This window comes from Drosophila navojoa, chromosome 2, assembly GCF_054131105.1.
Source record: "Drosophila navojoa isolate 15081-1374.11 chromosome 2, UAZ_NAV_1.0, whole genome shotgun sequence".
In the NCBI taxonomy this organism is placed as follows: Eukaryota; Metazoa; Arthropoda; class Insecta; order Diptera; family Drosophilidae; genus Drosophila; species Drosophila navojoa.
Window position 1 is genome coordinate 8045045 of NC_142890.1, and position 14888 is coordinate 8059932.

At 42.2% G+C, this 14888-nt stretch overlaps 2 protein-coding genes across 2 annotated transcripts; one reads left to right on the forward strand and one right to left on the reverse strand.

The window, feature by feature from the left end:
* Positions 1-11883: 11883 nt before the first annotated feature.
* LOC108660339 (uncharacterized) lies at positions 11884-13346 on the forward strand. The gene has a single exon (XM_018113697.3). The coding sequence runs from the start codon at positions 12049-12051 to the stop codon at positions 12916-12918; it is 870 nt and encodes a 289-aa protein (XP_017969186.1). The 5' UTR covers positions 11884-12048; the 3' UTR covers positions 12919-13346.
* A 356-nt stretch (positions 13347-13702) lies between these two features.
* On the reverse strand, positions 13703-14472 carry LOC108660340 (MD-2-related lipid-recognition protein). Its single transcript, XM_018113698.3, has one exon. It carries the CDS (start codon positions 14226-14228, stop codon positions 13752-13754), a length of 477 nt encoding a protein of 158 aa, XP_017969187.1. The 5' UTR covers positions 14229-14472; the 3' UTR covers positions 13703-13751.
* Positions 14473-14888: the final 416 nt, after the last annotated feature.

Consider the following 14888-nt stretch of genomic DNA (forward strand, 5'->3'; position numbering starts at 1 on the left):
GATGTAAATAACAACAAGAGTAGAGTTGATCAACTTCGGATCGTATATAACATCAAATATATATCTCAAATTTCCATCGAACTTTTTACATTTTCTTTCTATATTTCACAAACTAATCAACTCTTTCGCTTCGTGAGCGAGTATTCAAACTAAAATGAAAAACAAAAATTCAAATTATTGCCTGTCTCATTTTAGCGAACTCGACGGCTTCATTTACCACACGTTTTTTCGTCGCCTCTTTTATTTTTGGGGTGTACCCAAACATTTTTATTACAAATTCGTGCGTTTTGCCGCGAATAGCAGCTCCATGAAACCCGCTTAGGCTTATGATTTTGCACACCCCTGCCCAAAGGCGGAACTTAAGTGGTTAAGTGCACGACTGAGAGAACTTAAGAATTTGCAGATGTAAAAGCTGGAATGCAGCAACATAATTCTCTTAGCTAGGGAAATGTAAACGGAAATTTAAAATTAAAATATATATAAATATATATAACAAATCTTATCAAAAAAATTGGTTAGTTTTTAATTCTGAAATAACAAAAAAAAAATAAAAATCAAATAAATAAATAAAATTAAAAAAATAAATAAATAAATAAATAAAAATAAATAAATTAATTAATAATAATACAATCTGTGTCTAGGCTAAATCATAACATATCATAAGAAAAAAATTAAGAAGCTCACCTCAAGTACACATATCATTCTTGATGTAACTAAGCCATATAGAGTTTATACATACCACTTAAAAGAAAAAACCTCTTCAAATAAATTCAAGTCGTTTTGAAAGTCCCTTGGGTAGAGTATTTAATAATCAATCAGACTTTTTTTAATAAACACATATTATTTGGTTAGGGTATACTATAGTCAAGCTCTTTACAAGTCCTATACTTACAATTGCTTACTGGCCAGCCAAGTTATTTTATTCTAATATTTTTGACAATATTCTATAAGCGAGTGGAGCAATAAAAATGCCCGAACGCACCAAAAACTATTTCGCTGGCTCAATGGAATAAACGTCGCAGTTAGGCTGTGCTGACTGTACGAACTATAGGGACTAGTGCCATGTGATACGCCCATCATTGACGACGATTGTCTTACGAGAGGCATTCAAATTTTCGGTGCGTTTATTGAAATATGAACAGCGACGACGATGAGGATGAAGATGAGGAGGACGCTGGCGATAAAAGTGGCAGAGCGAAGAAAATTTTCATATAAAGTACCTTTTGTTGGCATTTTAATGGCGCGCTTTATGGAAGGATTAAGCACATAAACTTGTCAATAACTCGAGTGCCTGAGAGTATGTACGAGCGAAGTACGAGCCGTGGTCCATAGTCCATATCCACTTCTTAATAATGTCACCGCAGACATTTGACTAACACACGCACACACACACTCACACACTTGCCGAACGAGCCATCTTATTTATGAGCTCAAGATGAAATTACTGCCGCATATGTTGAGCCCAAGAGTTGAGCGACTTATTAAGTACAAAAACAACAGATGAGCACATTATTGATATTCATTCGACGGTGGGGCCAGGGGCCAAATGCTCATAAGTGCTTATTGTGAATAGATGGAGCCCAGCCGAAATCTATCTGTGTTTCATATGCAAAGTGTACTCAATGATTTTTATAGTTGCGATATGATTATAATTGTGTTATGATTATGTCATACGTATAGATGGATCAAGGTCTATGATGAGTGAGGTATGAACAGTCAGCGAATTGTTATTGAAATTGAAAATTTTATTTAAGTATATTTTTGTATATTTACTTGTTTACTAGGTATAAATTTTATTTAAATTTATTTTAAATACTGTTCTACTATGTGATTCTCATAAGTTTTCATATGAAATTTTATAAAGACATTCCTTTGTTTAAACTATACACTATTATGTAGACAAACTGATTTTAAAAGTAGTCCATTATAAACTTCCTTCTAATTAAGGACAACAAAATCTTAAATGCATCGAGGTAATCTTTGATTATGAAGAGATTCACAGGAGTATAAGCACATGAAAAAACAGACATATTTAAAACTAAATAAAGACAAAAAAAAAATCGAAACCCATAACGAAGATTTTGTTTCTAAATCTTGCTCAAGCATGATACCCTAAATTCGTTTCACCTTCCTCAGCATGTATAATATTGTAATATCTATTAATTTGGCAACCTTTAGGATATTTCGCATATTTTCACTCGGCAAACTTCCGCTTTGGGTCGATGCTGCTTAGCAGTGCTTTTGGCTCCTGGAAATATGAAGTGAAGAAGCAGGCGAATTGCAAGTCCGCATCCAGCAGATTACATGACCCGCGGCAATTATTTTACGATGCACAAAGGTATTGTTAAGAGGCGAGGGCGGAGCAGTGGGGGCGGGGCAGCAGCCGGCAGAGAATAAACAGGCAAACAAGGCGAACAGCCAAGCAAAGTCAAATATGTTGAGATGCGGCCAGCCAGGATGCGGATGATATTGGCAGGAGGCGGCATGGGCGGGCGTGGGGGAGCGCAGTCAAGAGCTTGCCACAGTTCAATATGCAGCGGCAGGCAATATTAAAATATCTTAAGGATATTATGTTATTACGTACACATTACACAGCGCCGGCTCGGCCTGGGCGATGGGCATGGGGGAGGAGAGGCAGTGGGAGGGGCGATAACAGGATAGCAGGAAGCGTATAGCATGGCAGCCGGCAAACTCCACTCAAATGAGATAATTCCCTGTAAAATAATAATAATAAAATAAGCAGCCCGGCGCCCCTGAGAAGGGCCAGGCCCCGTCCATCCAAGCAGATAGAGCAGCCCTCTCACAGTTTTTATGATATTCATATTTTCGCATGCCCCGCCCCGGCCGCCCCCTGGCCAATTTTAAGTGCTTTTCAATATGAGCGAAATGCATTAAAGGTATCTCAGCTAGAGCGACGTTCACGTATTGTTTGAACACGCCGGGATTTACGTAGCCGCCGGCCACGTGGTGAAACGTTGCCTGTCCGTTCCGTCGAGGGCGTGCCACTGATATAAGTTAAGGCGCTATACGCAATGTAAAACAAAACACACACACACGCACACACACACACAGAAAGTGCGCTGCAGGGTAGCCAAAGCTGTCGAGTCAGCAATCGTAGCTGGCGCACAATTTTTAGTTTTGATCTAAATGTGTCAATAAATTGTAACACTTTCAGTCGGTCGCCAGAAACAAAAAGTCATTTCGGGCTAACAATAAAAAAAAGGCGGACAAGTTGTGTTTCCCACTCATTTGCTATACCCTGTAAGTGTTGTGTGTGCCTTGAGGGTGTTAAAGGCTAGTAAGTGATGGGAAAGCTATAGTGGCAGTAGGGACTGGACTTTCCTTGAACTAATTATGCATATATTTTATATTTATTTATTTATATAAGATGATAAAGCGAGAATTCAACTCAGGCAAAGCTGAAAATATTTTGTATAGCCTAACAAAGTAACAGAAAATTATCACAATAATATTTTTCCTGTGTATGACAAATTATTAAGTTTATAAACTTTATCTATTATATATCTAAGTATGACACTTTATATATATAATTCAAAATAATTTTGTTTATGCTATAGACATTTTCGCTAAGTATCATAATTTTCTACTAGATTAATTATTATGTATTGTCCTGATTTATTGGGTATTTGTTAGTTCCATCATTGCCAATCAGAACTCGCGCAGTTCTTATTGGAGTCTTGTTTGCTTTTCGCCACCTCAGCAAGTTTGGCAGAGCTGTAGCCCCAGTCTTGGTCTTATCAATGGGCTCGTTTTAAAATCAACGCCCGCGTATTTACGAGTTCCATGTGTGGAGCTTGGAGCTTGCTCGCTCGCATGAGCATGGGCATGGACATGGGCTAGGGTTTGGGCTTTTTGTCTCTAAGTCTCTCATTTCATTTATGGCTGCGAATGGGCTGGAAAACTTATCGCTCAATGCGCATCTGCCGAGCAATTCCAGCTGATGAGGACTCAGAGACTGAGTCAGTTGGTCACAATAAAAGGTTTTTATGCGCTCGAGTGGGATAAGCCAGGCGAGCGCCAAGTGACGTATCAGCAGTTGCTGCCACACGGCACTGAGCTCTCTCCCTCTCTCTGTCGCTCTCTCTCTCTCTCTCTCTCGCCGTACTATCTTGCTGTCTCGTTCTGTCAATTTATTGTCACTGATAAACATTAATAAATTAATTAGAATTATTGAAATGCGAGGTCTGCTGCTGCTGCTGCTGCTGCTGCTGCCAGGACTCTAGGTCCTTGTTTCCTGCTGCCTAGCTGCGAAATGCAAACACAGCCATGGACGCCATTATGCGCTGATTCATGTTGCATGCTTTGCGGCACACAGCACACATACACACACTCAGCGACAGTTGCTGTTCCAGTTGCTGCTGCAGTTGCTGTGGCCGTTGATGTTGCCACATTGGTGCAGCTGCCACACGCACGCACGCACGCACTTTGAATTAGTTTGTTTGAACTCGACGCTTATCTCAAGTAGTAGATTTTCGGCATTTTGTTGGCATTTTCGGATGGCTCGTGGGGCACGCAGCGCATGTGTTCGTTCCATTTCAGCATTTTGCATTTCGCATTTCGCATTTTGCAAAAACGAGCCCACAAAACGTTGCGACACTTTTATCAATTAAATTTACGCAGCGCATAAAAATATTCAATATGATTTATGCGACACTCGCAAAATCTTGTTTAAATGTCTGCGATACTTTTTTTGCTGTTGCTCTTTGCCAGACTTTGCCGGCAAATTAAATAGCCAGGTCTATGCTTTGGGCCACCTTTTGTTGTGGAAAAACTTGAAGCGTGTTTCCTTCTATTTTTATATATTTACGTGGGGTATATACGAAAAAGTGCATGGTAGAGATTGTCAGCTAGGGCTAGAGCTCTCCCTTACTGAAGCTATCGTATACAGTCATAGAGCCTATTAATTTATGGTTTATTGAGTAACACAATCCTTACCTCTTTGGGTATAAATTTCCGGATATATCTATAAATATCTTCAACATCATATCAACGAAACATCAGAGATTGATTCTCAATATTTGTACTGTTCATAAAGTAATTAAAATATAACTTCTAATTATCATACACATATGTACATGTATTAGGCACAAACCCCTAGAGTATTTGGCAAGTCGCTCATTCAATATGCTCAATTTTTTGTCCATGTTTTTTAATGCCATTAAAAGTTTTCGCTCGCTTTTAGCCAAAGTTTTGTGCACTAAGGTGCCTTTTTTTATTGGCCGCCAGTGTCCAGACGTGTTCGCCCCACAGGAATTTGGCTCAAGGTGGCGTACCAAAAAAAATACAAAAATAAAAAATAAAGGAAAATAAAATTCAAGTCAAGAAAAAACCGAAAATGAAAAAATTGAATAAAAGTTTTTTAGCTCACAAATGTTTTGCTGCTAATTGAAAATATCTGTTGGGTTCAATTAGACGGCGACTTCTGGAGCTGCCTCCGCACAGCCTTCGCGGCGGACAGAAACTTTGCCAGTGTTGAGTAACGGACAAAAAAATATATATAAGAAGAAATACGCTGATTTAAGCACTTTGCGAACATTTTTTGTGCCATCTACTTTTAGCCACAAGCTTTTCTGCGTGGTTGACTTGCCAGCTTGTTGAGGTTGACCTGGCAGAGCTGACAGAGCTGGCAGAGCTGGCGGCGGTTGATGGAGCACTCGATACGATCCGATACGATTGTTGGCGCAAATTAAAAACTTTTCCCAACTTACAGCATACAAATGAGCTGCCACTTACCTGCAGCTAAAGTTCATTGCAAGCTAACAGCTAGCCGAAAGAAGAAATGGAAAAACTTTAAAATGAGACGCACGATTGCATTGCTGGTCCCTGAGCAGGGGACAAATTGTAGTAGAAAATTGTTGAAAAAGTAGTAGAAATAGTAGTGGAATAGAAAGTGCAGGCAGAAAATTGTTGACGAACTGACTGATTGTCTGATTGATTGACTTGATCTGACCTTTTAACTGAATGGCTGATTGATTAAATGACCAACTCGCTGATTAATTGGTTAAATAACTAACTAGCTGACTTATTGATTGACTGACTAGTTGATTTGACTAACTGTGTGATTGATTAAAGTCTTTAAAATGAAATGGAATCGTTGACTGATTGATTTGCTAGCTGGCTGATTGACAAACTAATAAGCTAACTAACTGGTTCGTCTCTGCTTACATTGATGACTGACTTATTGATGAAAAGACTAAGTTTGACTGAGTGACTAACTAGTTAACTGACTGACAAACTATTGACTGATTGACTGATCAAATAACTGATTTACTAATCTGCCTGATTGAGTCATTGACTGACTAAATGATTGACCAACTGACTGATTGACTGACGAACTAACTGGGTAACTGGCAACTGACTGCCCAAATAAAGCCCAAACTCAGAGACCGATTGACTGATTGATGGACCTAATAGGAGACCGACTAGCTGATTGACTGATTGAAAAAGTAGCTCGAACACTGATTGATTGAATTACAGTTTAACTAACTGATGGATACAGTGACTCAGGAGGAGTGGCATTTATTCAAGAACCTTGTTCCTTTTCTCCTGTTCCTAATGAAAGTCCTGTTCAAAAATATATTTACTTGACAGTCTACCGTATATAATACCAGACTAATTCCAATAGAAATTGTTCAAGTTAGTGGAACAATTCCGAACTAAAGTCAATTAATCTGCTCTGCTGGCCAACTATGTTTGGCTTAACTAATGAATGAGCAAACATTAAGCTCACATGTTTGCCGAGCTGCCCCCGTTTCGATGGATGGGGCAGACATAATTAAACAAAATCAACCGTCAGATGCTGAACACAAATTGTCAATTAAAAGGTATTTAAACATAATACCCAGGTCAGGGCCTGTGCCGAGCGTTTAATCCACGTAAATTAGTGCAAAAATCAAGTGGATGCGATACCTTTGCCGCTGCTGGCCGTGCTGACAGTGCCAAACAGCCCAGCCGGCCGGCCGGCCCACATGGCCCCCCTCGTCCCGTGCCGTTGTGGTGGCACACGGTAAACACGATGGCATTGGCATTGGTGGCAACCGACACCAATAAAGCCAACAAAGCGTTTTTAGGGTTAAGTCCATGTCAAAGTGTCAGTTTAGTATCGGTATCATGTCATGTTGTTCCACAGATTGCCACGGTCTCCGTCTGTGTGTGTGTGCTTGAGGGAGAGGGAGTGACAGAGAGAGGGTGGGGGCTGCTGTGTGCTAGGCATGGGGTTTTAATTTCGTGTGCGGCAGCGGCAACATGATGCCAAACGTGTGGCAGCCCAAAGTCCCCAGCTCCGCTGGCTGGCTGTGCGTTGAGGTGCAACGTTTTACTAATGAATTTAACAAGGCTCTGCCGTCTGGACAGCACGAGGGCAAGTGGCATGCAGCACGTTGCACGTTGCACGTTGCATACTCATTAAAACGTCACTGCAAATGGAGTTGGAGCTGGCGCTGGAGCTGGAACGGAAAGCTGGCTGAAAACTGTTTGCCCCAGACTGGCATCAGCTGCACTTTGTTGCCTTTCTGTTTATCCAGCCAACATATTTTTCAAATGTTTCGCTTTGCATAAGTGAAAGGCCAAAAAGGAAGATAACCATGGCCCGGCACACACGACATTGCCGTCAACAACAGCAGCAACAACAACGACTATGATAACAACCTGGGGCAGGCAGTCAACAATGGCGCGCAAATTTACGGCTCACCTACGCGACTAGAAGCAGCAAAGATGGCAAAAATCTTTGAGGGTTTGAGGCCGGACAGCTGCCACATTCACGCACACACACGTAGTCATGTGTGCGGCTTATTTAAGCTTGTTTTTATGCGCCATGGCCCAGGTTGCTGTTAATCCAATAAAATTGCGTAATTAAATTTGTGCTTCATTTGGCGTTTGTCATGAACAACGTTGTTGCTTCCCCCCGGTTGTTGTTGTTCGTTGTTCGTTTTGTTTTTGCCACTGTTTGTTGTGGTGACAAATTTAAAACCTGTTGTCATTGCCACATCGAGGGTGGCAGCAGCGGCTAAGGCAACCCTTCAGCGTATCGCAAAAAAATCGCTGTACATGTCGTAATTTTTCAATTGTTGCATAATTGAAGGCAACGAGCACACACAGCACACACACGACGAGGACAATGCCTCACGTGTGGCAGGCGAAACAACAACAACAACAGCAAAGTGAAAATATTGGCAGCCAATGGCAAATTGTCGAAGCTGCCCCCAATGCGGCAGAAATCGAGGTGTGGCCATTGACTGCGTGTTGATGTGTGGTTATGTATGCCTTTTTCTCTTCTCTTTTTTGCTGCATTCTTTTTTGTGGCACTCTAGGGAAATATGTGTGTGTGTGTGTGTGTGGAAAAACGATTTTTAATTGTTGAATGCTTTGCGTTTAACCGCAGCACTGAAATTATGCAGGCATTGTCTGATAAAGTTCGTTCGTATAGACGCAATTGTGAATTTGATAAGGCCGCAAGACGATTCACTGCGTCACACGTTGCACGCAATTTCCGCAGGAAGTGTGCGCGTGTGCGTGTGTGTGTGGGCGTGTCTGTGGCAAGCAACGGGCCAGATAACATGCACCCAGACGAGTTGCAATTGCCGCCAAGCTGACTCAAAAGGCCGCTGACTTTGCAGCGCTGCCGATAAAAAGTCTCTTCCATTGCCTTTCCCTTTCGCTAGCATTCGCTGGCTTTCAACGTTACAACGTGCGGCAAACATGAAACAGGCGACTCAAGTGCGCAGCAATCTAAACGAGCCATAGTTTCAACTACTACGCCTAGCAGGCCTAGTGCCCACCAGCGGCCAAGTGCCAAGCACTGCCCGTCACTTTTGCGCCTTATCAGTCGCCGTCGCCGTCGCCGTCACCCGATGGGTCTGGCCAGCCCCAGTCCCCACTCTTAGTCCCTGCCGCAGTCTCTGTGTCAGCTGTCCCCCTTTGCCGTCTGGTAGCATTTGCGTGTGCTCTCGTTTCGCAGCTTCATTCAATCAGCGCGTCTGTTGGATGGAAAACCGCTACGAAATCTTTTCTTCATTTCATTAAATGTTCTCTGATAAGCGCAACTGCGTCAAACGAAAGCGTTGCTTGTGGCACGCATTTCTTTTGGTTTCGTTTTTTCAAAAGATACCCTGTAGAGAGGCTATGGAAAGGTATAATGTGAACTTCACAGTTTAGACTGCAGTGTGAGCCATAGATAGTAAAAAGTTTTTGGATAGATTGATGAATTAAAATATTAACTGAGTTAAAGCTTATTGTGTATTATTATGTAAATAGTGTAGTAAAATTTTTGTAAACCTAGCACACCTGTTTTCGTTTGTTATCAAGATTCAGCAATCAATAAATGAGCTGATTTTCTATCAAGAAAGTTTCGACTCAGCAAACTCTGAGCAGCAGACCTCGGATTGGCGGTCAGATCTACAATTGGCTATTTTAATAAAATGAATTTACATTTATAAATAGAATTTAACAGCTTTAGCCCCCAATTCAGCTTTTTGGAAGTTAGTTGATTGGGTTAAGGTAAAACGACATGCGGAATACCCTTCAATACAGCGTTGACCATATTTGGGGAACCCATCTGACAAACCTACAAGGTTAGTCATACTCAATAGCCCCATCTTCTTTTTTTTTTATCAAAGAAAAACACCATTTTTTATGTCGGCGATAATAACTATTTTATTTGATTCAAGTAGTCTCACCTTGATCATGTACGGCTTATTGTGACCGTCTCTGTAAAAAGATATAGGCTAACCAAATGGGTCCGTCGAATATGAAATATCTATATAGCTGAATATATACATATGTATATATGTAAGAATTTTTATTGAATATATATACATATCTATCCAAACCCTTTTCTGTCTGGTTTAGCTATATTAACTTTAAACATAATTTTGGCTCAAAGGGAATATATTTATAGAGCATCACCTAGTCAAAATGCCTAAAATTGTCTTACATTCATCTCAATTTATTTTTTGTGAGTATTTATTTTGGGAAGATTAAAACGAATACGTATGCTCATATATCTACATACACATGTACATACATATATGATGAAATGTAATTTAGCACATTTTGGAGAAATGTGACAAAATTTGAGGAACTGTGAAAAGCTGTCGCCCGCTGTGGAAATCGCTTTTGCTTTTTGCTTTGACTTTGGCTTTGGCTTTAATTAAAAAGTTGCGCTTTGTGCCCGGCGACAGGCCAAAGCATTTTCATATATGTATGGATGTATGTACATATATTCATATTTTGATGGCTGTGATTGCTTAAAGCTGCAACAGCGACAGCTGCTGCTGCTGCTGCTGCTGCTGTCGGTCAAGTAAATCGAAAAGCAAATGCACTGAGCAATATTAGTATGTGAAAGATATTAACAGCATACTTGGCATAACAATATGACCATATAAGACGATATAGTCCGAGACACAACCGAAGCCAGAGCCAGAGCCAGAGCCAGAGCCAAAGGCAAAGCCAAAGCCAGCAACAGGAAACAATTTTTCATAGAATTCCAGTTTTTATTAGCCGCCCACTCTAAACAAATGAGCGGGCAACAACAACGATTCGCTTTAGATGACTATGCAGCAGAGTCCTCTGCGGCATGCTTGCATTTTTGCTTAGCGACTGGCTTGGCCTGGCCAGGACTTAGACATGCCCTGGCATGTCTCATAAGACAATATAAAGTATGACAGCCATTTGGCAACACTTTGCGGGCCGTTAGCAGCGTCACCAAAAACCCTCCTAGCTCCAGCTCCTTCTCCTCTCTTATGCCAAGAGCAGCCCAAAGCAGCCCGAGCAGCCGAGGCCAAGACAACTTTTTAAATTGTTAATGCGAGCGCTCAGACAAAAGAGCTGTCATAATTCGCAGCAAAATATTGTCAAGCAACTTATGTGGAAGTACTTACATGATGCCAATTTACAACGCCTGGCCAAGACATTAGCCATTATGTGCCATCTCAGCCACTCTTGGCCCGCCTCTGCGACGGAAGTGCGCGCCATTTTCTAATATTGCAACGGATGTAATTAATATGCGCAATGAATGTGCCAACAGCTCTGCCACAATTGGCCCAATCCTAATGGCCATTACACTCGCATAATGCGCGATAATTGCTAAAATCTATTTACTACGTAGAAGGAGATGAAACGTCTCAGAGAAAGCTTCGAAAAGCAGCCAATCACAAGATGTGATTATTGTTGTCTGGAATGTGCCCATTAACTATAGTTAATTTACATTGCTTAGCCAAAAATAAGAGCTTGAAATTAAAATAATATCAATCCAGATAAAGACTTATATAGTCGATTAACATTTTGGGTGCAACGATTTTGTATACCCTGAACTCATTGAAAATGGGAAATCAGATGATAATATTTTTGTGAAAATGTATGTAACAGGCAGAAGGAGGCGTGGCAGACCCCATAAAGCATATACATACATATATTCTTGATTAGGGAAACGAGCAAGTCGATAACTATGTATATCCGTCCCCACGCCAGTATGTATGAACACCGAGATCTCAGAAGGTATAAAAGTTAAAGACCTGAAATTTATATATACATACATATATTCAAGTATACGAATATTAAAACATCATATTTTTCCGATAACTCATCTCATTTTTTATCGACAATTATCGATAATTCGATTTAGTTTCATGTAAGTAAAATAAGAGAATCTTAGAATTACTGGAATATCATATGCTTTCAGGGTCCAAGAAAACTGCTTTCAGGGGTTCCTAGTCGAGCAGTCTCGACTATATATTTTTACATATATTATATACTAAAACCGTTGTCTTTATATTTCATAAGATTTCTCCTTAAAACGAGCTTTGCTACTCATATCAAAATTCACAACACTATTCCATTATCGCATAACTAACAACAGATGAAAGCTAGGTGAACCTGGCGCTAAGCGTCACATCGAATATTTTTTTAAGCATAGTATACCATTTGAATAAGCAGAATTTTTAAAAAATACTTATTGCATTAAATTTAGTTTGTATATGAAGAACTTGTGTTATTCATAGAGTTTGTTGCTTTGGTTAATATCGCAGAATCATGGCCACTGCCATCAGAATGGACAGGGACGCACTTGTCAGATTCAGTGCTTCGTACATGTACTACGTTGAGAAGCACAAGCTGTTGGACATCATGAGCCGCATCCTGGCAGAGGCCACGTTGCAGCAGATTGAGGATGTGCGCCGTTGGCTGGGCGAGAACATACGGCGCATTGCTCAAGGTATCTACTCGAAGGCCTTGAATGCCTTTCATCTGGGCATCGATGCCGACTACTATCAGCTGCCCAAGAACTTCTACCATCGCATCGTGCTGCACGGTCGCGTCGGCTCGGGCCGCCGCTCGCTGGCCCATGTGCTGGCCCAGCGCTGGAATCTGCTGATACTGGATGCCGACACGCTGGCCTACCATCACATCAATGGACAAGCCCAGGGCAGGCAGGTGCCGCTGCTGCATGAGGGCATCGAGAAGCGCTCGGTCTACAAGATCTCGGAAGCCATTGGCAACATCATACAGAAGCGTCTGCTGCAGGAGGACGCACTGCATCGCGGCTGGATACTGATCAACTATCCCAATAACAGATGCGAGGCTCGCGAGCTCTTCGAGACCTTCAGCGTGCCGCCGAATCGGCTCATTTTCCTGCAGGTCGACGAGCAGACGGCGCGCATGCGCCTGCTGATGCGCAAGTACGCGCCCTGCCCGCAGGACAACATCACCTACATGGACTACCAGATGCAGCAGTTTCGCAAGAGCGAGCCCCTGCTCAACACCTATCTCAGTCATCGGCGCGAGGTGCTCTATGTGGATGCCACCGAGTGCTTCGAGACCGTCAAGTGCTTCATCATGTCACAGCTAACCAAGACGCCCTACGTGCTCGGCTACAAGTACGGCGAGAGTAGTCCAATTGACTAAATTGTCCCCGGCTCCAATTACCAGCTCCACTTTCACATAAATTATTGAATCTGTATGCGAGCCACAACAAAGTTGACTCCACATCTAAAAAATAGAAGAGAACGGTATTCCATAATTTCCCATGTCAATGCATTGTTTACTACTCGCTCAAGTGGATGCTGTGGTTGTTGTTGTTGCTGCTAGGGTCGGGGCGTAAAATGCTGTGCTTATCAGCTTTCTTTTGCCTCGACAACAGTTCTCGAACAGCCCTCCGAAAAGCGTAAACATTTTTCGTTTAGGTAAACAACAAAAAACGAAACCAAACGAAAAGAAAGTGATTTGAAATTATTGCTATTTGAATTTTCCATCATGAAAAAGGAAAAACACAGCGCGGAAAAAAAACTGTAGAAAAACAATAAAAAGAAAAACAAATGATTTTATGACCACAACTTAAGTGCTCAATTTTTAATTGTTTGACGACGCTGATAAGTAGCCGAGACAGAAATTGGAATGAATGAATGGAATGGCGAGACGAGGCTTGGGGTGGAGGTGGAGGTGGAGGCTGAGGCTGTTTTTATGGCACCCAAAAGTTCAATCAAAGTTTTTTACTCCCTGTTGACTTAACGCCGCCTGGCCGCAGGGCTCAGCAGCATTTCATTAGCCTCGCAGGTTGATGGCAATGACGCAATAGGCCACGGTCCACGGTCCCATTTCCATTCCCAATGCCCCAGCGTCCAATAGCCTAAATGAGACACTGCTCGAACACAATTAAAGAAAAAGCAAAGCACAAAAAGCAAACACAAAATTTATTAAGTAAAAAACTGCGTTTTATTGCACCACCAATGCAGCTGAGCTTAGCGCACCACCTTGATGTCCATATTGAAGCAGCAGCGCTTGCTGCTCACCGGATCCTGGAGGGCCCAGCGTATGGTGTAGGTGCTCACTGGAAACTTGGACTCGATGGGCACTTGGATGGCGTAGGTGTGCTGGACGCCGGCCTTCACGGGGCAGCTGGTGGACTTGCAGGCATCCTTCTCCAGGGTGACCAAGGGCAGCAGCTCCGCTTCGCTCTTTACCCAGTTGAGCGAGGCCTCCAGTTTCTCGGCGTCGAACTTTGGCGTAAACTTGAAGGACATATGGGCCGGACGGCGGCGGCGTATGCGACAGGCCAGGTTTTCCAGAGCTTGTGGGCACGGATCTACGCGGATCTCATCAATCGAGCACTGCTCCTCGGTTCCCGCGCAGGTGTGAAAGTTAATTACCTCTGCGTGGGCCAATGCGACCAGCAGCAGCAGCAGCAGCGACAACGACAGCGACAGTGACAGTGACATATTGGCTTGAGCGTTGGGAATGGAATGCGCCGTTCGACTGATCTCACAGCAGGTCCAAAAGGCTGCCAGCAGCGCCTTATCGCCCGGTCAAAGGTGAACGGAGCGCAGCGTCACTGATAACAGCACAGATTCACGGCCCGTGAACAGATAATGCCTGACACAGATAAGAACTACGAACTACTCACTCCTAGGCTTACGACGCACTCAATGCGGCTCAGCTCGAAGGTAGCTAAACTAATTGCCGCAGCAACAGCTAGTCATTCGAATGCACGAATATGTAGTACAGGCAAACGTTTCCCAGCTTCACACTAGTCATCTGGGTTGCGAACTGTGTGTCTATGAGCTACTTCTTCAAATGAGTGTGTTATACAAGGCTACTTGGAATATATGATATATATAACTGGAACAGATCTTTGCTTATGCAATATAGTTCTATACACCGTAGATATATTCTTCTATATATGCATGCATATATTGTACTTCTAAGTACAAAATAATCTGGTTATAATAACGCTCAAGGGACTGCCGTATCTGGAAGACGCTATAACCATAAAAATTTTTTCATAAAAGATTATCTGCTACAGATTTTCGTTACAGATTTTTGGTATCAATAACCGTACGGATGCTATAAACGGAGTCATTAGAACCAAAATTCAACTG

What these genes read in the sequence shown, in the direction of transcription:
- LOC108660339 (XM_018113697.3), top strand. Translation starts at nt 12,049, where the DNA reads ATGGCCACTGCCATCAGAATGGACAGGGACGCACTTGTCAGATTCAGT.
- LOC108660340 (XM_018113698.3), bottom strand. Translation starts at nt 14,228, where the DNA reads ATGTCACTGTCACTGTCGCTGTCGTTGTCGCTGCTGCTGCTGCTGCTG.